This window comes from Jaculus jaculus, chromosome 12, assembly GCF_020740685.1.
Source record: "Jaculus jaculus isolate mJacJac1 chromosome 12, mJacJac1.mat.Y.cur, whole genome shotgun sequence".
NCBI lineage: Eukaryota > Metazoa > Chordata > Mammalia > Rodentia > Dipodidae > Jaculus > Jaculus jaculus.
The window spans coordinates 35,600,277-35,624,606 of record NC_059113.1 but is presented as its reverse complement, the minus strand read 5'-3'; the positions used below and the strand labels follow the sequence as shown (position 1 = coordinate 35,624,606).

At 46.8% G+C, this 24,330-nt stretch overlaps 1 protein-coding gene across 1 annotated transcript in view; it reads left to right on the top strand.

The window, feature by feature from the left end:
* LOC101602722 (protoheme IX farnesyltransferase, mitochondrial) overlaps positions 1 to 23,392 on the top strand; it is a 135,967-nt gene extending 112,575 nt beyond the window's left edge. Inside the window, exons 6-7 of the mRNA XM_004663111.2 lie at positions 7,488 to 7,720; positions 21,527 to 23,392. Of these exons, the coding sequence (XP_004663168.1) occupies positions 7,488 to 7,720; positions 21,527 to 21,930 (637 nt within the window). The 3' untranslated portion in view covers positions 21,931 to 23,392. The remainder of the gene's footprint in view (positions 1 to 7,487; positions 7,721 to 21,526) is intronic.
* The last annotated feature ends 938 nt before the right edge of the window (positions 23,393 to 24,330 follow it).

Below are 24,330 nucleotides of genomic sequence, written 5' to 3'. Positions count from 1 at the left end.
TGGGCAGAAAGGCAGAAGCAGAAAAATCCCATGCAATGATGCCCAGTGGAAAGATACCTCAAGTTAAAATGTAATTCAGTTTCACATATGAGTTTTGAAATAAATCATCATTCAACCCTCAGCATGAACCGTGAATCTATTTGCATGAGTGAGTGAATGACTATAGAATTTTTTTTTTAAGTTCAGGAACAATCACTGGGTCCTCTTCTGCCCATCCTCTATCACACATTGCTGTTTGCTTGTTCATATTTATTCTGAATTTTGAGTTATTAGGCAGTTATTGAGTTGTGTCACATGTTGCTTTGTCACACCCTATTCACATGCACCTCTAATATTAACAAAGGCCCTTATAGCTGCTGTGTGGAGGGCTGAACCACTAACATATAAAGAACCATCTAGTTTTAACTGCGGCTCTTTTTTTTTTGGTTTGATATATCAAAATTAAATTCTAATGTAAATTGCAATCAATTGCATATAAAAATAGCTTATATTCATAAGTCCATAGGTTTGAAAACTAACCCAGGGCAAGAATTTATGGGCAGTTTAAAAGGCTTCTACTTCCAATTCCAGTTCAGTGAGTCCTCCTCATTGAAATACTGATCTCCTCTCAAGTGCTCCTGTTCACGTAGCTAATTTTATAGTCCTTGTGTTTCTGTGTTTGATGTCTGTCTTCCTTTCTAGATGAAACACCCCCATGTAGCTCCAATCACTTGCCACACAGTGTGTGGTTGACTATATAGGCAGCAAGAAATTTGAATGAATAAAAGAAAGAATGAGTAAGTGCAAGCTCTTGTGCCCAGGTAGTGAGCACTCTGCCAAGTTCATATTTACATCTTTCTTGCATTTCATTCTTTAGACAAGTCTATGATGTATCTCTGCCTTCACAAAGGAGGAAACTAAGACTATATCGTAAGAAGTTTGTTCAGGAGCTGGGGCAGCAACTCAGTGATGAAGTGCTTGTCCCAGCACCCATGTAAAACTGTCAGCCAGGTGGCATGCACCTGTAATCCCAGCACTGGGGAGGAGGGAGACAGGTGGACTCCTCGGGCTTACTGGCCAGCTAGTCTCGTTGAATCAGTGAGCACTAGATTCAGTGAGAGACCTGTTTAAAACGAAAAATAGGCTAGACAGTTACTGAAGACACCTGAGGTCAACCCCTGGCCTCCACATGTACACAGTCACCCCAGCACACATACACACAGGCAAAAAGCAAAAAGAGAAAGCAGTTTATTCCAGGTAGCATGAATAAACAGTGCAACAGGATGCTAGGGGTTCAGGATAATCCTTGAGCCCTAAAGCATAGGTCCATACCTACTTTTAAACAAAGAATAGAATAAAGAAATCTTGAGAAAGATCATTAAGAATTATTATACTTATTTAGGGAAGTACAGAACCAAAGAAAGACACCCAAGTGGCCTGCAAACCCATGTGGAAAGCCTGGAAAAACTGTGGACAGAAAAGAAAAAGTTCCAAGAGCTCCTGCCGTGGTGGGGAGCTGGAGGGGGTGAAGAGCCCACATGGAGAGTAAGGACTATGGGCTTTCCCCTTGGCTTAGCCAGGCTGGGCCTGGGTGGAAGGGAAACTTAACAGCAGCTGGATGTTCCCAAGTGGTCAGGCAGCTCAGAGAACGTGCCCTCTCCTCACAAATGTATTTATACCTTTATGGTGGTGGGCCCTACTTTCCAGCTCAGGTGAGCCAGAGAGGGCCAAGTTCTGGGGTCTGAGCTTGATCAACAACACTGTTAGGATTAGATTTAAATCCTAGGGAACACCTTCCTCCCAGGGAGGTGCTCAGGTCTAGAAAAACAGGTTTAGGCAACTAGGCTCTAGCGATAAGAAGTTAGATCATCCTTTGATTTCTAGCAAGTATAGACCATCCTACCTTTTCACTTTCAGGGGTCACCCTAACTGCCTAAAAGAGCTACCAGACAACCTCTCAAGAGGAGACCCTCTCCTTCCCTGAAGTCTTGGTATTGAGTCTTTTACTTAGTAAGTTTGGAACTAATGACCAGAAAGATTCTAGAAGGTATCCTTCCTTATCACTAAATAATATAATATAATAAATGCTTAGTCATACTAACACTAGAAAAATGGGATATAATAATACTATAAAAAATAGTATGACATTTTATTTATTTTCCCATTTATGTGCATGTGGGTGTACATGTGTCCTAGCAGTGATTCTCAAGCTGGAGCCAGCATCCCAGGGAAGCTAGATATGGATCTCAGCAACATCTACCCTCCCAGGGATCCTACATGCACATATCAGCTGTATCCACCCACCCAGGATTCCTAGCAGTGACTGTCAGTGGTAGCCAGCCTCCCAAAGTTCCGAGCAGTGGTTCTCAGCTATATCCAGCCTGTCAGGGTTCCTAGCAGTGGTTATCAAGCTATATCCAGCTCCCAGGGTTCCTAGCGGTGGTTATCAAGCTATATCCAGCTCCCAGGATTCCAAGCAGTGGTTCTTAGCTGCATCCAGCCTCCCAGTGTTCCTGGAAGTGGTTCTCAGTTGTACCCAGTTTCCCAGAGTTCCTGGCAGTGGTTCTCAGCTGTAGCCAGTCTCCCGGAACTCCTAGCAGTGGTTCTCAGCTGCATCCAGCCTCCCAGGGTTCCCGGCAGTGGTTCTCAGCTGCATCCAGCCTCCAAGGGTTCCCGGCAGTGGTTCTCAGCTGCATCCAGCCTTCCAGGGTTCCCGGCAGTGGTTCTCAGCTGCATCCAGCCTCCCAGGGTTCCCAGCAGTGGTTCTCAGCTGCATCCAGCCTCCCAGGGTTCCCGGCAGTGGTTCTCAGCTGCATCCAGCCTCCAAGGGTTCCCGGCAGTGGTTCTCAGCTGCATCCAGCCTTCCAGGGTTCCCGGCAGTGGTTCTCAGCTGCATCCAGCCTCCCAGGGTTCCCGGCAGTGGTTCTCAGCTGCATCCAGCCTCCCGGGGTTCCCGGCAGTGGTTCTCAGCTGCATCCAGCCTCCCAGGGTTCCCGGCAGTGGTTCTCAGCTGCATCCAGTCTCCCAGGGCTCCTAGCAGTGGTTCTCAGCTACATCCAGTCTCCCAAGGTTCCCGGCAGTGGTTCTCACCTTCCACCTCATCCACTGTACACCCAGAGGGCTTAAGCTTCTTGTGCTTCTCCGCTCTGCCTTCTTACACACTGCCCACCGCCCCACTGCTCCCACTGCCCTCACTGCTCCTGCTGCCCTCACATTGTCCCCTGCTCCCACTATTCTCACTACCTGAATTGTCTCCACTGCCTGCATTGTCTCACTGCTCCACTGACCTCATGGTCCCCAGTGGCTGCATTGTTCCCACTGCTGCCAGTGCCCTCGCTGCCTACATTGCTTGTCCCCACTGCTCCCACTGTCCTACAGCTGTCCTACAGCCCGTCCACCCCGTGCTCCACATCTCCCATCCAAGCATCAAGTCTCTGTTTAAGCTTCTCCTTGCAACATTTCCTGTAAGTCCTCCTAACAAAGCCCACCAGGATAGGTGTCCCACGTTGTCCTATTTCCTATATTGAAATGCACTCACTTGTTGCTGCATAGGTCACTATCAGAAGACCACAGAGCAGGGACCACTTCTGTCCTCTCACCATGTCATAATACGCATCTCTCCTTTTCTCACCCCCCCCCCACACACACTTAGAGCTTCCTTGCTGTGTTTGTGTCAGGGAATGAATAGATGTACAATGAGGAAAACTGAAGGGACATAACACAGGAAGCCATTCCCCAGATGACAGATCCCAGCAGACCCAGGAAATGAGATAGGCAAGTCATATTACAGCAGCATACCTCACTTGCCAGTGGGGAACTCTGAATTAAATTAATGAGCCAACAAATAAATTCAAATAGAGGTCCTTCTGCCAAGATATTTTACTTGCATTTAGTCTGTTTCTCATCAGTAAAGTGAAAATAATACTATCTCAAACTTGTTTTACTTTGTTAATTTTAAGATTTTTTTGAGACCTATAATATTGCTTTTCATCTGTCCTATTGGGAAATTTTAATATTGTTTTTCTTTGTTTTTCACCATACCCAGTGTTAGTATAGGTCCTGGAAACTCCTCTATGCAGTCTGAGTGCAGTATAAGCTGGAGTATATGTGGGCAGTCCCTTAAAATCTGTTTGTGTCAGTAGTAGAGGGCCATGGCATATGCCCTCAGGAGGCCAAGGCAGTATTGCCAGTTCAGGGCTTTGTCTGAGCAATAACGATGGCTCTCTCTCCAAACATACAACAAAACCAGCGCCTGTCATTGGACAGAACATCATCTAGGAAGTTATTCTCAGAATTTACCTTAATTGGAACTGTGAACAAAAGTCTCCCAACGTTATTTTTAATTTTTTAAAACAGGAAAAGATACCAAACATCCAAAAATGAGTATGTTAATTGAAATAATTTTCATGTACCCACAGAATAACCACTATGTAGCTATTGATGATGTAAAAAATACTTAATGACATGAAGAAATTATCAAGATGAGTTGAAATTAAGTGATGTCCTCATTTATTTTAAAGTAGATATAATATTTTTAAAGGCTAGAAAGATGTGAACCAGTATGTTTTTATGAATAACTCTTCTTTGCGGCTTTATAGTAGCAGATTTTCTGAATTGAACTTATATTGCTATGAAAGTTTTGGGAAAATGCAACATGGCTGAAAAGTAGTCATCCCAGCTGGAAATTGAGCGCCTTTGCCCCTGCGCTGAGAAAACACTGCCGCACTGCAGTCTGCCAGTTCAAGCCTCTCCCTGTCTCAGGTTCTGTGGCACAGGACAGCATCCTGGGTCAACATCTCCATTCTGTTTACGTGTCTGGTCAACCTCCTCGGCTCTCATTCATGCCCCTGAGCACATTGACTTCAATGCCGAAATTGAGTCTTGTGATTTTCTGTGATTCTAACACAGGTCAGAAACTAAACTTCCACCCAGAATTGCCTATCTTGATAAATTAAATTCACGTGTGCTTTTCTGAAAGGGCTTTTCATAACACTAATTCTTTTGAGTCCAACTAGCTTCCACAGACCTTGGAGAAGAAGGGAACACCCCCACCCCTGTTTTTTACACAAGGGCCAATTCAGGAAAAATAAATGTGTTTATGAGCCACATATTTCTCCCACCCAAAATAAAGCTAGCTTTTTAAGAGTTCCATGTGGGGGAGACCTCTTCTTAGAAACTGTGGACGACCTTAGTGGGAGAGTAGCACAGATGTACCCCACTTCTCTTTAGCCATTTGCAAGCTCCTTTCTAGGCACATGAGAGGCAGCCCTGGGGCGGCCTCCTACCCGTCCATCTGGGACATGTGCTGTGTCGGAAAGCTGGGCAGCTCCGTGTCCCAGGATACACTGTCACTACTGTAAAGAATTCACATTCGAGAATAAGATTCAAAGGGCAATGACAGCTAGGAAGCTGCAGGATATGGAGGTGGAGGTAACTAAGGTGTGTGAATTCCACTGCATTGGGGTCTTGAAGACCAGGTTAACAGTATTTTAGCTTGGGGAAAACAAAAATAAATGTATGAGGTCAGTAGATAGAAGATAAAATTCAGATTGTGGAGGAAATTATCGAAGAGCAAGAGTAGAATCTGTCTTTAAAACATTTTTAAACATTCAGTTTTAGATCAAACATTTGTCACTACTATGTAAGAAGGAAGGGAATCTGTTGGGAGCAAGAGTGAAGTTAGAGCCTTCAAAAGGTTGGAGACCAGTTCAGGGCCCACTAAGGTATAAGGAGGTACAAGGATGGACAGCAACCCCAGCTAGGCACTGGCACTGTTAAGCCATCCTTCTGAAATGAGGCGACCAGCATGTTTCCAGGGCCTTTCCTGGCAGGAGCAGAGCCAGTAGGTACCAATAAGGAGAAGTGTTAGGATGAACATGAAGAAAAGACAAGACGGTCTGGAAGACTGAGGATACCTGAGTGACAGCTTCCAAGGTAGCTGACAACGGGTCCAGATGAGGCAGCCCAGTGGTGGACGGGTGGAAATTCACTCAGGCCTCTGCTGTTTTCTGCCATGAGTACCTTAGGGCAGAAACAGGCACCTGTGTGTTCTGTGCTCTCTTTAGTCTTCCTGGCAGGGTGGCTACAGGCCTGGGAGAAAATAATGCCCTCCTGTGATAGTCTGAACTGGAATTCTCCTTCAGGTGCCCCAGCCCTCACATTCTGTCCCCTGTTGTCACTTGGTACTTTGAGCTTATCATCCCACAAGTTAGCCTTTTCGGAGGGGCTGACTCACAGAGCAGGGTTCTTCTCACATATGGGAGCCCTGCAGCCCTGAAAATAGGAGGTACAAGCTTGTGTGTACCATGGAAACTGGCCATTTACTCAAACCAGAGCTGCTAGAAGCTGCTCACTGGTGACTTGAGATTTCCATGAAAGCACATTGTGAGCCTTGAGTTGAATGGGTCAGTGAACGCTGCTCAAGCATTGTGGCTTCTACAGGCTAACATGGGCCTAAGCAACCTTTCACTTCCTAAAGAAAAAATTCTTGAGTAAGCATATAAAGCACGTATTGAAGGATACGTCGATACAATTTATCTAGACTCGTAAAGTCTTTCATAGGGGCCCATACTGTCTGGACTGAGAAGTGGCCTCTGAGAAACTGAGTTATTTATACACATCATCATCATAGGGTTTTTTGTGTACACATGACATGTGGGGGCTGGGTGCATAGTCATATATGTAAGGGCCCACGCTTGTGCAATATTGGGTGTCTTGAGTCATCTTTGCCTTGTTCTCTTGCTGAACCTAGAGCTCACCGACCCAGCCAGTGTTGTTAGCAAGCAAGCCTTAGGAATTTTTCCCATCTCTGCCTCCCCAGTGCTGGGAATACAGGCAGATGCTTCCAGTCCCCATGTTTTACCTGGGTTCTGGGGATCCGAAGTCAGGTCCTCGTGCCTGCGCAGTATGTGCTTTACCACTGAGCCAGCCCCTTGGCAGAGTTCTTTTACGTGTATTACATTGTGAGATTTCTCGCTGAAAATCTAATATCCACAATCAAGTTAGATCACTTGCAATGCACCAGTCACCGCATATTCACGATTCTCATAAGCCTGTAGTATACTATAGATGAAGGCATTCACCCATGTGGCTATTGCTAGTCATCGTCACTAATTAGATTGAAGATAAAGCATAAGTAAATGGGTAGAAGTGCTTCTAGAAGTGATCATTTTGGATTATTGTATTCTAAGGAGCTTGCTTAAAACTGCCTCCTATTTAACACACAGTAGCCTTGTCTCATTTAGTCCTTCCTGTATCCTATAAGGAACAGGGAATGAAAGTAGTAAAGACCAGGAGACTGGTAGCCTGGAAGGAATACAAGGGACTTTATCCTCCCCCTAAAAGTCTTTACTTGCTGCCCATTGCTGACTTTACATTTTCTAAAGGACTCCCCGCTGGGAAAAGCTTCACTGGGTATGAAGACTGCAGCTCTGCATTAGCACGGGTTCCGGGCAGTCTGCGGACCTCGATTAGAACATGATCGCATTGTATTCTCTGCTCTCTCCCAGCCCACTGCTAGCTGTGTCCTTTGCCACCTGTTGTGCTGTCCCAGGAGTGGCCCTTCTGACCTGGGGGGTGAATCCACTCACAGGAGCCCTGGGGATCTTCAACATCTTCTTGTACACCTGCTGTTACACCCCACTGAAGAGGATCAGCATTGCCAACACATGGGTTGGAGCTGTGGTTGGGGCCATCCCACCTGTCATGGGCTGGACTGCAGCCACTGGCAGCCTCGATGCTGGTGAGTGTCTCCTGATGCGACATTGTGGCTTCTTTGAGCAGATGGGAGATTGGGTGCCAGAGTGAGGGCTTATGGGTCTCCTGAGTACACATGGGCACCCGCTGCTCAGAAGCTGTCCTGCCAAAACCACAGTGCTCAGTACAGTTCTGTTCTGCCCAAATGATTCCTGTGCAGGTGCTGTTAGGCAGTGTGAAATCCTGGGAGTGCAGAGCTGAGGGGACCATGACACAAACTTTCCTTGTTGAAAAGGCCTGAGAGAAAGTGAAGTCTCATGATGGCCTCAGCTATGACTGCCTACAGAGCGAAAAGAAAGTCCCTGCAGCCACAAATCAAGTTAGAACTAGGCTGGTTCCTTTGCAGTGTGCCAGCTCATGAAGAAGGGATATGGAACTGGCCTCTCGTCTGCTAAATGGGTGTCACCTCACTGGCAAGCCTCCTTCCTTCCCCTAGGACCAGGGTTATTTTCTCCTTTTATGAAAAGACAGATTATTTTCATTAGTTTCTCATTTATTTTTATATGATTTGCTTAAATTGTTCATGCTGTCTATAATAAAACCATTGAAACACTTCTACATTTTTTTAGTGGTATGTCACAACTGAGTTTGTGGGGTGAAAATAGCTTATTTTTACCATCTGTAAGGGAAGTTTCAGAGTCTAATTAGTCAAGTAATTAGTGTTTTGACCGACACTTAGGAAGGAAGTGGTGAGGTTTCCTGTAGTATATGTAAGTACATATTTTTTACATGAGAGATCAAAAGGCAGTTGGCCATAAACCATTACCCTGTAAGCCACATTTCTGAAACTTTTCATAAAAGCTCATACACTCCAATTTGGCAAAAGTACAAATGTGATTACACCTTTACCATGATCATCTCTTAGAATGGTTTTAATATCCTGTAAATGGTAGATTTTAATGAATCTACAAATACAGTATTCTCAAAGTTCCGTGTCTGTTTGCACCATGATAAGCTGTAGGTCTGAGCCTCAGCCATGTGGGAGGCCACAGAGTGAGCAGCCTTCGGAGCAGGCAGAGCCACGGCGCAGCCAGGCACCTGGGCGCGCCAGCTTTCCCTTGTTAGCTGTTGACCTTGGAACTGAACTTGGCCTCTTCCTGCCACAGTCTCCCACACTGGCTAATGATGGTCTCTCCTCTTGCAGTTGTGAGGATGAAGCGGTTGTTATCTTAGTCTGGTCTGTGCCAAACCAGAAGACTACAGATTGAGTAATTAACTCAAAATGGAATTTATTTATTTCAGTTCTGGGGGCTGGGAAATCCAAGGTTAAGAGCTCACCATCTAGCAAGGGCCCCTGGACTCAGTCCACAAAAGAAGGGCAAAAAAGAGACAGGCAGAATACACATTCACGCACGAGATCAAGCTCACAGCCGCAAGCCCTAGCATGACCAGCGTTGATCCACTCGTAAGATTGGGATCCTCTAGGCCTACCTCATAAGCCCTGCTCCCAACTTTCCTGCATTGGGAAGTAGATTTCCAACACATGCTTTTCTGGGTCATATTAACCCAGAAAAGGTTATATGTGCCATTTGGGGCCATCATAAGGACTCAGCTTGGAAGACACTGCTGGTCTCATTCCAAAGGACTTTTATACAGAAGGGTTGATACATGTTAAAAAAAATTTTTTTTTATTTATTTACAAGCAAGGGGGCCGTAAGCATGCCAGTGCCTCTTGCCACTGCAACTAAGCTCCAGATGTATTCCCCACTCTGTGCATCTGGCTTTACATGGATAGTGGGGAACTGAACCCAAGCTGTCAGACTTTGTAAGCAAGCACTGAGCCATAGCTCCTGGCCAAGGATGACTTTTTATTTAGCACAAAAACTGAGCAATTCATCTTTGTTCCCTAGGTACTGTTGTTGTTTTTTTTTTTTAAATAAATCCCTTTTTTTGTTTGTTTATTTTTATTTATTTGTTTTAGAGCGACAGACAGAGAGAGAATGGGCATATCAGGGCTTCCAGCCACTGCAAACGAACTCCAGATGCATGTGCCACCTTGTACATCTGGCTTACGTGGGTCCTGGGGAATTGAGCCTTGAACCAGGGTCCTTAGGCTTCACAGGCAAGCGCTTAATCACTAAGCCATCTCTTCATCCCCGCCTCCACCCCCCAGCTACTGTTTTGAAGACTGTAAGGTGCCTATGGCTTGGTGGAAAGAGCACTGGGTTCATTAGTGAGCTCTGTCCTTTGAGGCAGGGTATCTGTTTGGCACCGCTGGACTAGATAGCACCCATGATTTTACCTTGGTTTACAGGTTATTGTCAAAGAGCTCACCATAGGCCACCAGTCCTCCCACTCCCACCCATACTCCCCCTCCTTTGTTCCTCATAGAGCACTAACCTCGGCTTGACCCAAACTCTCTCTCCGTCTGTAACTCAAGTGGACTCGTCCCTCTGGTCCTTCCGAAGCTCTGTAGCAATTGCACAGACATTTGAGATGGAGACCATGGACGAAAGTGAGTGACTGCTTCAGCTCAAGGGGGGGGTTCTTCAGACCCTGCCCAGACACCCTGTGCTCTGCCAGAAGTCCTGATCCCAGTTTGATTTCGTCTCACTTGACATAAAAGAACAATACACCAAAAGCCACCTTTCTATCTGAGGAATCCCAGGTAGAGCCAGGGTCAGGTGAGGGTCACAGCTCTAAGAGAGGTGACAGGGTAGCAGGTGAGGGCAGTCTGATCCAGAGCCATAGGAAACTTGGCTGCCACTGTTGTACACAGTCCTTGGCGGGGACTGGGGTCTCTTGTCACACTTTCAGTAATGTACTGGTAAAGAATTGGAGCCACAAGTTAGTGTGGCTCCCCAGAGGCCAGCGAGGTAATGTTTACAAAAGTTCTCACTTAGGACTGTGTGTGCTGGCAGGAACCTTTTGCTGTTGAGGGACAGCCTGGATTCGGTGAACATAGTCATATTTAATTGTTTTTGTTTTTCTGAGGTAGGATCTTGCTGTAGCCCAGGCTGACCTGGAATTCACTATATAGTCTCAGGGTGGCCTCAAATTCATGGCAAACCTCCCAAGTGCTGGGATTAAAGGCATGAGCCACCATGCCTGCCTAAATTTTATTTTATACACACACACACACACACACACACACACACACACACACATACATTTTTGTGATTACAGAAAGAGAAAGACAGAGATTGAGAATGGGCATGCCAGGGCCCCTTGCCACTGCAAATAAGCTCCAAGTGCATGTGCCACTTTGTGCATCTGGATTTACATGGGTACTAGGGACTTGAGCCATCTCCTCTGCTCCTTTAATAACAAAAAAAATTTTTAAGTGTTCAGTGTTAATATTTCTTCTTTTGGTCTTTATTGTTGTTTGTTTGGTTTTTCAAGGTAGGGTCTCTCTCTAGCCCAGACTTACCTGGAATTCACTATGTAGTCTCAGGCCACTCACAGCAATCCTCCTACCTCTGCCTCCTGAGTGCTGTGATGAAAGGTGTGCCCCACCACAAATGACTCAGTGTAGTCCTTCTGTAATCCACATTCATATGCAGATCTATTAATAATGGGCAGCTGAGGGCCAAGCCACGCTTTGTTTACATAGGTGCATAGTTGTCTGTAAAACAGGACCCGTTATCTACCAGAACAGAGTCTGGTATAAAACAGGAAGGGTTCTATAACCACGAGAAGTTCCCGTGGCAGTTTTTGACATTGTCTTATGTTAAGACTTTTGTCTTTAAATGAATGTGTGTGTGTGTGTGCATGCACACACATTTGTAGGTGCATGTACATGTGTGTACTTGGCTTGTGTGTGTTGAGGCCTGAGGCTAATGTAAAATGTCTTTCTCAATCACTCTGCATCTTATTTTTTGAGATAGGGTCTCACTGAGCCCAGAGATTACTGACTTAAACTATCCAGCAAACCCAGAGATCATCCTGTCTCCTTCCACTCCCAACCCTGAGATCAAAAGCTTTTATCACCATACTTTTTATATGGGTGTCAGGGACCCAAATTTTATATGATAACCACTTTACCTTTTCTCCACCCATTTTCTTTAAATCAAGATAATATTGAGCCAGGTACAACAATTCACAAATGGAATCCCAGAGGCTGAAGTAAGAAGGCTGTAAGCTGTGTCCTACCATAACAGAGATCGTCTCAAAAAGAAAAAAAATGTATATTGTAGGACCATAGTAACAACCTAATTTACTGACCCCAGAATTCTGATTTATGACAGATCATATCATGCACCTAAACCCTTATGAAGTTTATGCAAAAATAGTAATAATACTTTACATCATAATGCTTTAAACTGCTTCCAAAAAGCAAGCAGCATATGTCTGAATGAGCTGAGGCAATGAGTCAGGGAACAGTGATCTTCTGTCTTAAAGAGAACAGAATCTAGGAGTATGTATTTTAAGGATTTGTATTGCTGGCATTTTAAGGACTGAGTTGGATATAATTTAGTACAGTGTTGTTATTCCTCGCAGGCCCTGTCCATGATGGTAGCCACTAGCCACAGGTAGCTATTTAATTTTAAATGAAATAAACTTAAATTTGGCTCAAATGTCCAGAGCCCCATGTGGCTAGTAGCTGCTGTGTTAACAGCCCAGGGCATTCATTTTGTTAAGATTTGGATCTGGAATGTCTTCCAAAGAAAGGTTTGCATGTTGAATAAGGTCCTGGTCCCTTGCTGCTATCATTGCTGGAAATGGTGGGAACTATAGGCGGAGCCTAGCTGGATAAAGTCAGTCATTGTGAGTGAGCCCTTGACAGGCTCTGTCACAGCCCTGGCCCCTCTCCTCCCCTGTGCTTCCTGGACACTCTGGGTTAGCAGGGTCCTGCCCCATACTCCTGCTGCCCTGATATACTGCCTCGACGCAGGTCCAGAAGTGATTGAACCTTCAGACCTGTGAGCCAGAATAAATCTTTCCTACTTTTGTTATAAGTAGTTCTTTTTTTTTTTTTTTCAGTGATACAGAGCTAGTACAGTTTCTGTCATTGCAAAAGTTCATGTAGAAACTACTACCAAGAAGCAGAGAAGCCTCAAACTGTCCCATCCACCTGTGTGTGAGAGAGCCCTTCAGTACAGGCCACGGTATAGCCTGTCTCACTGGTTCACAGACACGGTGCCCATTCACATCGCTTGAAGTGCTGTTGTGACATGAGTTCCTGGCCTGGCCCCTTAGGTAGGGTTAAAAATATTCACATGTAACAAGTTACCAGGTGTTTCTGAGGCCCCTGGTTCAAGAACTACACTGTAATAATTCACAAAGAGATGCAAAAAGAGCTTCAGCTTTTAGATACTTTGGAAATGCGTAGAGTGGGATGGATGGTATTTTTCAGAAAGTTCTAATATCTGTGTTATGTACAGGGGTTATATCTCATCTGAGTTCTTATCTTAGGAGACATAACATGGCTGGAAGGAGCCCTTCTGAATAAAACATAATGGCCTCAAAGAGAGTAGCTCCAAACCATTTATTCTTTGAATGTCCATGTACTAATGACTGTGGAGAAGCCTATGTGTAGGGAAGTCTTTGAAACACCATCCTGAACTATAGTAACCGTAAGGAGGCGATAGAAGGTGACATACAACACATGAAAGGAAGCAAGAACAGCTGGGAGACTGTCACTCAATTACATAGCCCAGGCTGCACACTGCAGAGTATCCCACCTTAACAAACATGTCCCCAAAGCTGGTTTTGACCTAAAACTGACTAAAACCCTCTCCCTCTCATGGAAGCCATGTCTGAGCATCTTCTGGAAGAGGCAGATGAGTAATGGATGAGCTTTTGCAAGGTGTCTTGGGAGAGTGTGGACTTTCTGTCTGTCTCCAGATAGACTTGACAATGATTCTGGATGAAGCCGTGGCCAGTTGACTTAAGGAGGGCGTGTATACTCCACGAGGAGGCAGAGGAGGAGTGGCAGAGCTATACAGTGTGGGACAGGGAAGGGATGGTAGATGAGTGGCCTGGAAATCATGGTGCATTCAGAAACAAAGAAGACCTGGTGGTGCTAGAAGCAGGCAAGTAGCATCGAAGTTTAGGGCTATTTAAGCAAGAAGTATAGCAGCTTCTCCTGTGGGACTGGAAAATCAGGCTGCCTTCAGAGCCTGTGTTCATTTCCTCCCATGCCCGGTGCTTTCCCTCACATCCTTCCCCCCCACATACACACACCTTATGTCTTGCCCTTCTCACAAGAATTCTGCCCAGAGTAGACCTGCATCTCTCCACCCCCTTGTCTTTTTGCCTTCCTTGGTCCTTACTTCTCATACATAGTTAGTGAAACATCGGTCTGACCACCATTTGAAAGAGGAGCTTGTTAACACCAGCAGTCAGAGGATGGACAAGAGCTATATGCTTTAGAGCACTGCTCAGGCCAACCATACTCCTTTCCTTTGCCCCACCCAAGAACCAGAACACAAAGCAACCAGCACCAACATTCCATGCCCCTGACTATGTGCACTTTTGCAAAGGCATTGGCTGGAGCTCAGGAGGTGGTGGCCAGGATCCAAGGGGAAGCAGCTTGGGCCAGTACCTGAAGTGTAAATCCTGCTGCCTTTAAGCAGCTGTGTGATTGGAGGAAGGTGTATAGCGTATAGCGTGTGAAGACAGTAGGTACAGAAAGTGCTGTGTCTGAAGCGCTGTATGTGTAACTGTGACCCACAGAGAAAGGCCACGGATTTGTCCTCAGGGCTCCTTCTCCTCCTTGGCATGGACCTCTCTGTTGTTTTGTGGCAGCTACAGGACCAGGTGAGGCCCTCCTAAGGGCATTCATTGAGCACTGATGTGGTTACCCAGCCTCCACTTTTCTTGTAAGGACATGAAACGTGAAAGGGGATAGCCCATGGGACGCTGAGCTTTTATCCCACAGCTAGTTCTTTTCAAATCAAAAGTGGCGAGGAACCTTGTTGTGGGTGCCTGGGCGGTGAGTCCTGGGCAGGCACTAATCTGCCCTGCTCCCAGCGTGGGGTGAATGCAGTAGGACTTGTGGGGAAGTAAACAATGTAAGAGTAGCAGACTGGAGTTGTGGGATTGTGAAAGCTAGACAAATGTCGGTTGTTCTCAGTACTTGCTGTTTTATTGCTGCACCAAAAACTGTGAGCAGCGCAGCTTTTCTCTCCCAACTGCAGTGCCAGTAGCTCCGTCTGCGGCTGTCATGTCAAGGCAGCGCGGGCTGCGGCTGGCTGCCTCTGTATGCAGGAAATGCCTTCATCTTACAAAGCCCCTCTGTCTATAAAGGGAGTTGTTATACCAGGATTTTACCTGTGTCCACTTTCCTCGGGGCCTCAGAGGTGGGTCTTTTCCTCCCACCTGCCTAATTATCTTGCCTTTAATTTTACTATTTTTTAGATGCTTAAGTACTATTAACAGGAAACATTAAAAATGCTTTCCAGCTAAAACTCAGGAAGGCAGAGCAAGAAGCTTGTTTCTAGTTCCCAGTCTAAGAAGCTTGTTGTCTCAGGAAGTGAAGCACTTGGTTTGATTCCACACACACGGGACCAAGGACCACAGTGACAGAAGTGACCTGCTAGAGCCCTAGTTCTGAAAGGGGGTCTTGGCAGATAAGTGGCTGCCAGCTGCCATTCTCCCCCCAGTGGGCCTGGAGCCACATGCATTAGGCTGTCCACAGTGTTGCTCTCCAGAGGCTGTTTTGCTTATCTCCATGTAGGTTGAGCCCCTCCCCCTCCTCCTTACAAAAGCCACCTTCCCATTGCTCCTCTGCCTCGTCACCAGCTTCTCAGACAAGCATAGATTCTTTGTTGTCATCTGCCTGGATGTGAAGAAATGCTGTGTGGGAGGCTGCTGCAGCCCTCACGGTGACCGTCTTCCAGAGTTGATTTGTCAGTTGTCTTTGGTTTGTAACTCAGGTGTTGTGTGGTAAACATCAATTATGTCAGCCAAACATTCTGTTACAAACAGGTCTCAGAAATGACCTCTTATCAGGAAGTGACTTTTGGTAGATGGATGGCCTTAGTAACAACAACAGAAAAATTGTTTTAACCTCAGTTTATAAACTTCAAACATTAAATACCTTTTTACTTTATGTACCTTTAGTCCCAGATGAGAAAAAGTTGAGCCAGAGGGAATTAGTTCACTTATTCATTCAACAAATATTTATTGAAGGTTTACCATATGCCCAGTACTGTTGAACCCAAGCACTTTTAAAGATTTCCTTTAAAATGCTGCCTGAGTTTCAAATCAAACTCAAAAGGGAATATCTATGTTCAAGTGAGATTAAGCTCCAGCTTAATTAAGATAAGTGACATCCTAAAAGGCAAAACAAATGAAGAATTTGTGGAAATGCTTGCAAATAATATGTTAACCAATGATTAAAAAAAAAAAGTGTGGTGGCACACGCCTTTAAACCCAGCACTCAGAAGGCAGAGGTAGGAGGATTGCCATGAGTTCAAGGCCATCCTGAGACTGCATAGTGAATTCCAGGTCAGCCTGAGCTAGAGTAAGACCTTACCTCGAAAAACCAAAGGAAAAAAAAAAAAAAAGGATAGGGGTGTGCTGTGGAAGAAAGTAGTAGAAGAAGGCTGTTGGTGAGGTGATTGTAGACAAGAGCTGGGAAGGATGCTCAGTTCCTCTGTGCTGCACATGTTCCCTGGGATCCCTGGCTCTCAGGGCAGCTCCGTGCCTCCTGAGGGAGATGGCAGACACTACTCAGCTGCTGCTTCTGGGGGGTCCTCTGCCTGGTACGTCATGCACATGCACGGTGAATAGCTACTGCCCAGTGACAAGGTGACTATTTCAGGGGATAAAAATGGGAAGGCCTTCCTATTGGAGGTAAACTGGTGGAAAGCATTTGAATTTCTGAAAGAATCCCCAGGGGCTTGAAACTCCTGGGGAAATAGTAAGAGAGGGAGCCTCTTTTCCAGGATCAAAGCATTGTGCTTCTTCTACTCCATCTTTCCCTTCAAATGAAGCCTCCACAGATGTCTGTTTGATGACAAGAAGCACACAACAAGGTGAGGGACAGGAGTGCCCCCAGGCTTCACCCATAGGCCCTCATTATTCCCAAGTCACTTTCCAATGAATTCTGCAAGGGCAAGCAGTGTTGCCCACTCTCTTTCCTGTTTTCCAAGGACTTTTCATCTGTTCTTTTGTCTCCTGGGCAGTTGATAAACTGGTCTCTCCTTCTCCTCCCTTTATCTGCAGCTCCATAGAAGTCCATTGCACTGTTGTGGCTGATCTGTTTCACGAGCTCCTTTGTGTTAACCCTCAAAAGAAAGGCTTTGAAATCCGTGACCATGAAGCTCTGGGGTTGGCTCTCCTTCAGCCAGTTTATATAACTGTGTAACCCTGAAAGCACTAGTATGACCAGCCATGGGACAGATGAGCTTTGTAAAGCCACGTTTAGAGAGGAGCTGTTGTGCCTGCCACCAAGGCTCACTGGAGCTAGGAGTCTTTATCCTTTGTGAGGCTATGTACGGGTGGTGAGTGACAGTGAATGGGTTTCAGTGGGGACAGTCAGAGAAAGCAAACTAAAGCCATTGAACTAACTCCATTTCCAAAGGGAATTTCTTTGGAAAAGCCCTTACCAAGAGTCAGAGCCCTGCTCAGCGCCTCCCTCTCTCTCTGCTCTGGCTGGGTACCATTTAGCTAGAATTGCCTTATTTTGTCCACAAAGAGATGGATGCGCACTGAGGATGAAGATTTTGGAACTTTGACAGGGATGGAAATGAGTGAAATTCTACCTAGTCTAGTTGTTGAAGAGAACAAATGACTGCTAGATGTTTTAAAGGGAATTCAGATAACTGCAGCGTTACGGGAAGACACTGCTGTGGGCAGGACCCATAGTTAGATTGTCGTCCCTTCCAGTTGCTCACACACAGCTTTGGTGGTGCTACCTTGTCTTCTGAGGAGGGAGGGAGGTCAGCGATGCCCTGGAACCTGGATTCCCGACTGCTTCCTATCTCATGACCTCAGGCTGCACCCTGGAGTACGGACCTAGTTCATAGATTTCCAGTATTTTATACAGTCATACACTAGAAGGTGATTATTTCTTCAAGATGAGATTAAGCCAAATACCTACAAAAATTTCAACAAGTTAAGGAAAATGAGAAGGTCCATTTAAAGGAAGCAGAAGGACAAAGAGGATAGCTGTCAATAAGGAGCTTGCCTTGCAAGCATAGGACGTGAGGTCAATCTCCACTGCCCCTGTAGTTGTCAGCCATGGCAGTATGTGCCTATAGCCCTGGTGTTGGAAAGGTCGAAATAGTGGGCTCGTTGGCCAGTCTAACCTAATTAAAATTAAATTGCCCTTTCATTCCCCTCCCTCAGAAGAAAGGCTTTAATATCTATCTCAATGGAGGTAGACAATGGTCATGTGAGTGACAACCAAGGATGTCCTCTGGCCTTCACATGTGTTCACTTATGCATACTCACACACATACATACGTGTATGCATGCATGCATTGTGCACACATACAAAAAAAAATCACACATAAAAAAGAAGAAAAAATAAAAGGGAGAAACTGTACATATTAACCTCATGTCTGTAGTCCCCGAACTCAGGAGTCTGAAGCAGGAGAATATTGAATTCCAGGCCATTTGGGGCTGAATGATACCCTGTATAGAAAAGGGAAGGGAAGGAGGGAGGAAAAATGTGTGTGACTGGGTTGAAACTCAGTCTGCAAACTTCTTAGGAAGCCTTCCCTTCTCAAGTGAGCGAGGTGCCCTGCTGTCAGGCCTGAGGTGACACGGGCTGTAGTTCCATGTGTGTTGTCTGCCTCCCCGGCCGGAGCGTAGCAGTGAACCCTGGGAACAGACACTGCCCTATGGAGCAGGTGGTCAATGTTTGCTGTAAGGGAAGACAGCGTCAGTGAAAATCAAGGAAGTGCGCAGAGCTGGTGAATTCGCTAGAGGGGCTTTGTCTACCCCACCAGGAAGTGCACCCCAGCCCTGCACTGATTCAGGCCTTCCTGTCCCAGTTCACCTGATCTTGATGAAGAGAGCTGTTTGTTTACCGTCTTTGATGTGAGCAGAGGCTGTTGAAGCTGAGTGGAGCTGTGTGTGGTGGTGGTTTTCTGATTATAATCCATTAAGACTAAGCTGTGATTTCTGAAGCTCTTTCATTTGTGACATTAGCCAAACCCATATTCAATTTCCTGTTGCAGACAGCAGCAGCATGCTACTCCTATGAAAATGAGGCATTTTCCAAGGCATGTTATTCTAAACAGAAGCATAGCCAAAAATTGTGTTGAACAACACAGACTACTCCAGTTGGCACAAGAAGAGAGCTTCCAGAAAGACAAGAAAGTCCACGTTTCAGGCAGCCTTCTAACCAGTCCACTGTTTGCTCCTTCTTTGCCATTGCTAGAACAGAATCCACTTGGGTCTCTGAACCCGCCACCCCTCTTCCTACTCTCCTGTCCCCTCCCCTGACCCTCCTTCCTCCAAGTCTTCTTCCCCTCCCCCTAGTCCCTCCTCCCATCCTCCTGTCCCCTCCCCTTGAACCCTCTCCCTGCCCCCCCAGCCCTCTTGCCCCTCCCCCAAACTTCCCCTCCACCACATGTTAACTCTGCTGTGTTTTTCTTGACAAGACACTTAATCGCTCTTGTCAGTCCCCAGTTTTTGTGGCTGTCATCACTACAAACTTAGTTCAAACCCTGTGCTTTAAGGCAACAGGTGAGCGGGGCAGGGGGAGCAGGGTAAACTGCTCTAGACGTGGTGTTTGGGAAGCTTAAGGTCACCCTGGGCACTGAGCACCTCTGCAGAGCTCCCTCCACTTGGTGCCTTACATCCAGAGATGATTGTCATTTCCCATAAGGGCACGCTGCCCAGGGCCAAGTCTGACTCCTTCAGTTGCAGCTGGGTGGTCCAGCCTGTCCTCGACTTCCTAATTGCCCAAGAGGACTCCCTGCCAAGATAAAGGTCCTGGGTTTGTTTGTCACTGAAGCTGGTATCTGGACTCTCGTCATAATAAACTGGAAAACGCTTCTGCGGTTCCTCTTTCCAACAAGCCTCCTCCTGCTCAGATCTTTGGACACATGAGTGAGAACCCAACTGTCCCTGGTGTGGACTGCTCTGTGTGAACAGCAGCATCCTTCTATATGTGCTGGTCACTGTGTGGCACTACTGAAGGTCACAGGGAATATGAATGATAGTTGTCCTCCCCATCCTCAGAATGTCCCAAGGTGCCTCCTCATTGATGCCTGAACCTGCAGACAGGGCCAAGGCCCTGCCACTGGCTGGCAGCAGTCTGTGAACCAAGAGTGCTTAGTGCTCAGCATGAGGGCAGCATGGTCACTGGGCACACCGGATGAGGTGACGGCCACCTACTGAGAGAGCCAAGCAGGCTGCGAGAGTTCACACTACTCAAAATTGCACACTTAAAATTTACCAATTGCTCATTGCTGGAATTTTCTATTCAATATCTTTGCACTGTAGTTGACCACAGGTTACTGAAGCCTTGGGTAAGGAGAATTTCCATGCTCTTTTGTACATGTAAGTGATGGTAGGGTTGTGCATTGGAAGTATGTGTACAGTTCGTCTGTACACCCACCTGGTATGACAGCCACAGGCATGCCAGGCTGGATATCAAGTAAGCGATCAAATACCCCAAGCCCTTCATGACCCCGCTTTCTCCCTGACCCTGCCTCCTCGCCGTCTCCCCACGGTCTCTTCTCTTATGCACTATGGGAATGCCCTTCTTGTCTGGTTTCCAGGTGCCTCGCCAGCTGCCTCTTAAAAGCCTGCCAGCCTCCCTCCAGCTTCTGTGCTGTCTCAAAAATGTACTGTTCCCAGCATCTGGTGGTGTTCCACATCCAGGTATTGGGTCATGGCCTAAATACTACTTATGGAAAGGCCTTCCCTGAGCAATCTCAAGTCAGCCATGTTGCAGTGTCCTATTTTAAGCCCTAATTTAGCACACGCTGGTTTGGTGCTTTCTGCTTACACCAAATGGAAAGTGGTGAGAAGAGTTTGCTAAGCTCCTGCCCTGGAAACTTGGGCTGTCTGCTGGTACAATAGGCAGCATGTCAGCACAGCCCAGAGGCACGCTCAGTGCGGGCAGGGAGTGCTCCCGCAGGAGGCGTGTGGGCCCAGGGGCCTATGTGGCCGCACTGCTTTCATGCTGCGGCCAGTCCTAGCTGGAGCTCCAGCACAGCCTCCCAGGCAGGCAGGACGAAGTCACTACTGAACCCCTCCCAGTGCTCACAAGTGCGTGCACAGGGCCCTACTGTCACCAAGTGGGGAATTATGCGGGGTGCCAAGGGGGCAGGACCACCGGCACTAACTGCTCTGTAGTAACAGAGCCTCCCTGTGAGGGTCTCACTCAGCAGCAAAGGATCTTGGAGCAACTAGCCTTTCTTCCCCCTCCCCCTTGCCTGACTTCTCCCCTGAGGCTGGCCTGATGGGCAGAGAGTAAGGACAGAAGAGGATGTGAGCTGGTCAAACCTGGACCCCAGCCTCCAAGGTTCGGCCAGACTCCGAGGACCAGGAGAACCCTCCTTCGAAAGTCTCCTTGTTTGCTTTATTACTTTGGGGTGGGCACACCAGGGCCTCTTGCTGCTACAAAGGAACACCAGACATTTGCACCACTTTTTGCATCTGGCTTCCATGGATGGCTGGGGAATTGAACCAGGGCTAACTGGCTTTGCAAACAAGCACCTTTAACCACTGAACAATCTCTCAGCCCCTTGGCTTTTTATTTATTTATTTATTTTAGGTCTAGCTCAGGCTGACCTGGAGCACACTCTGTCCCAGGCTGGCCTTGAACTCAGTGATCCTCCTACCTCTGCCTCCAGAGTGTTGGGGTTATAGGGTGTGTGCCACCACATTCAGCATCCTTTTGAAGTCTGTTCACGCTGTGTCCCTCTTCTCGTCTGTACAGGAGCACTTCTTCTAGGAGGAATCCTGTACTCCTGGCAGTTCCCCCATTTCAATGCCCTGAGTTGGGGCCTCCGTGAAGACTACTCCCGGGGAGGTTACTGCATGATGTCTGTCACGCACCCCAGCCTGTGCCGGCGCGTGGCACTGCGCCACTGCCTGGCCCTCATCGCCCTGTCCACCGCTGCCCCCATCCTGGACGTCACCACGTGGGCCTTCCCCGTCATCTCTCTTCCCATCAACCTGTACATTTCCTACCTCGGCTTACGCTTCTATGTGGATGCAGACCGCAAGAGCTCCAGGAGACTGTTCTTCTGCAGCCTGTGGCACCTGCCGCTGCTGCTGCTGCTGCTGCTCACGTGTAAGCGGCGGCCGGGCGGGGACCTGCAGGGAGCGGCTCCCAGCTGAGCACAGCTCCCCAGGAGCAGCCAAAGCGGTAACGCGGACATGCAGTCCTTCCCCTCTGCTGTTAGCCGAGGATATGCTGTAATTCTGATGCTCAAGAAGAGAAATGGGTGGTTTTAGTACTGAACTGTAAAATCATTTGGTGCTCAGTGATCACTTACCAGTTCTTTTTATATGGATATACAAACTGCTTCCCAAATAGGAAATGAGCTGGCTCAGTCAGTTAATCCAAAGAAAGAACATTTTTCTCTTTGATGTCTTTATGCAGTTTCCTTCCACCTCCACCTCCTGTGTTCTTCTCACATGGCTGTACGTGCACACCTTCCTTCTCTGCCCTGCCCCCCACTTCCCGCCTGTCATCACAGTGCCCACTTACAGTCACATAGGTGAGTGAGACCTCCATAGGCCGCCTCAGAGGAAATGCACACTGTGGCTACAGCTCCCCTTCCTCACATGAGTAAGCCCCACCCCAGCCTTCTCTTCCCCACGCATATTCTGAGTATTCCCTCAAGTTACAGTACTTGAAATGGACTGCGCACAGCACTGGGAGCAAGAGTTCCAAACAGCAAGTCACAGGCTGGACTGCCAGCACCCACTGCCACCCATCCCGCCCATGACATACCAGCATTTTTTCAGAAGCTCCAAGGAAGCAGGAGAGTGCATGTAAATCATTTCAAAATGCAATCAATTCAAAATGCAAAAAGCATTCCTTTCTGGAAGAGCAGCACCACACCTACTTCCAGAAACCCCCAGCTCTGCGCCTGTGACGGCACCTGCCTCAGCTTAGTGCAGATGATCCGCTCCTCTGCTGCTGGCTCGCTCAGAGCTGTGGGAGAATGGAAGCCGGAAGAAAGGGTGAGATGAGCCACCGGCACACACAGCTCATGTCCTTGCCTCTTTCATGCAAATCCCATGTCCATCCTGGTACCTCCTGAGTTCAGAATTCACCTCCTTGTGTCTAGTAGTATTCAGGCCCAGAAGCCCAGCAGGGCCCTCAGTGGGGTTGGGTACAATTCTTAGAGAGTGGCCTCTGGCACCAAATGGTTATTTATGGGGGTTTCATCCCTGTCTACGACTGTGCAGGTTTTCAGAGTCCTCATTGCCTGAAGGAGTTGGAACTCAGTGGGACACTTTAATTACTTAGTTTCCCAGAGTACTGTGCCCTGTCAGGATTCACTTAAACAGTTGTTGCATTTAGGACTGTTCTGTAAAAAATGTTGAAGGCAGGGGGTGTGGCCCAGTGGCGGAGTACTTGCTTGGCTGTGCTGGGTGCTCAGGCACCACAGCCAAAGTATCTAAAGGCATTGCAAATAGTGCTCAATGCCAACTTCTACTTGGCTGTTTCCATGTTACTTACTGTGGCCATATGGCATTAAAAGTCTGAAATGCATCTACACCTTGCTGCAACCCTTAAATTTGTAAAACGTGTTGATTCTCCTGTTGCAATAAAACAGTTACAAGAACAGCAGCATGTGACGTGGCATTACTTACTCGATCATCTTGGCTGAGTTTGCGCTGTCCAACACAGGATTCCTCCTTCCAGAGCCAGCAGTAAATTGCACACCATGTGCCATTTTCTTCCTTTTTTTGTTAAATTGTAATTTGACATATTATACTTGTAAATATTTAGAGAATACAAGGCAATGTTAGGATTTATGAATCCAGTGGGGGAAAACAGCACACCACTTTCAAAGGTAACCCCATCAGAATTACTTCAGACTTCTCAATGGAAACCCTGAAAGCTAGAAGGGCCTAGAATGAAACTCTCCAAACTCTAAGAAACTATGGCTTCCAACTCAAACTACTCTACCCGGCAAGAGTCTCCCTTACAATAGATGGTGACAGGAAAACTTTCCATGGCAAAACTCAGCTTTACAATTATATGAACACAAAACCAAACCTACAGAAAGTACTCCAGGAAATTCTCCACAGAGAAGAAACAAATAACCAAAACACAAATGCCTACAAGAAGCAGATCACAGCAACCAAACCCAGAGTAGATAGAAAATAAATAAATAAATAAATTCCATGGAAATGCCAACACACCTCTACCACCACAACATGACAGGGATCAAATCAAATCTCACATTAATGGCCTTAATTCACCCATCAAGAGACACAGGCTAACAGGGTGGATCAAAAAATTAGACCCCTCAATCTGCTGCCTTCAAGAAACCCACCTTTTTCTCTTTATAACAGCTCTGGTATTGGTTACAGTTATGGGACGCTGACTGATGCATACCTTCAGTTTTCCTTGGGATCCTCTTAATTTGTCATTCTTACCCTGACAGAGACCCAGTGGCATGTCACATGCAGACATGCTGAAGTCTAGACTTCTGAGCACTCAAGACCCAGTGCTCTCTGGGGTTCTCAGCAGCTATCTTCGTGAGGCCACCTCACCAA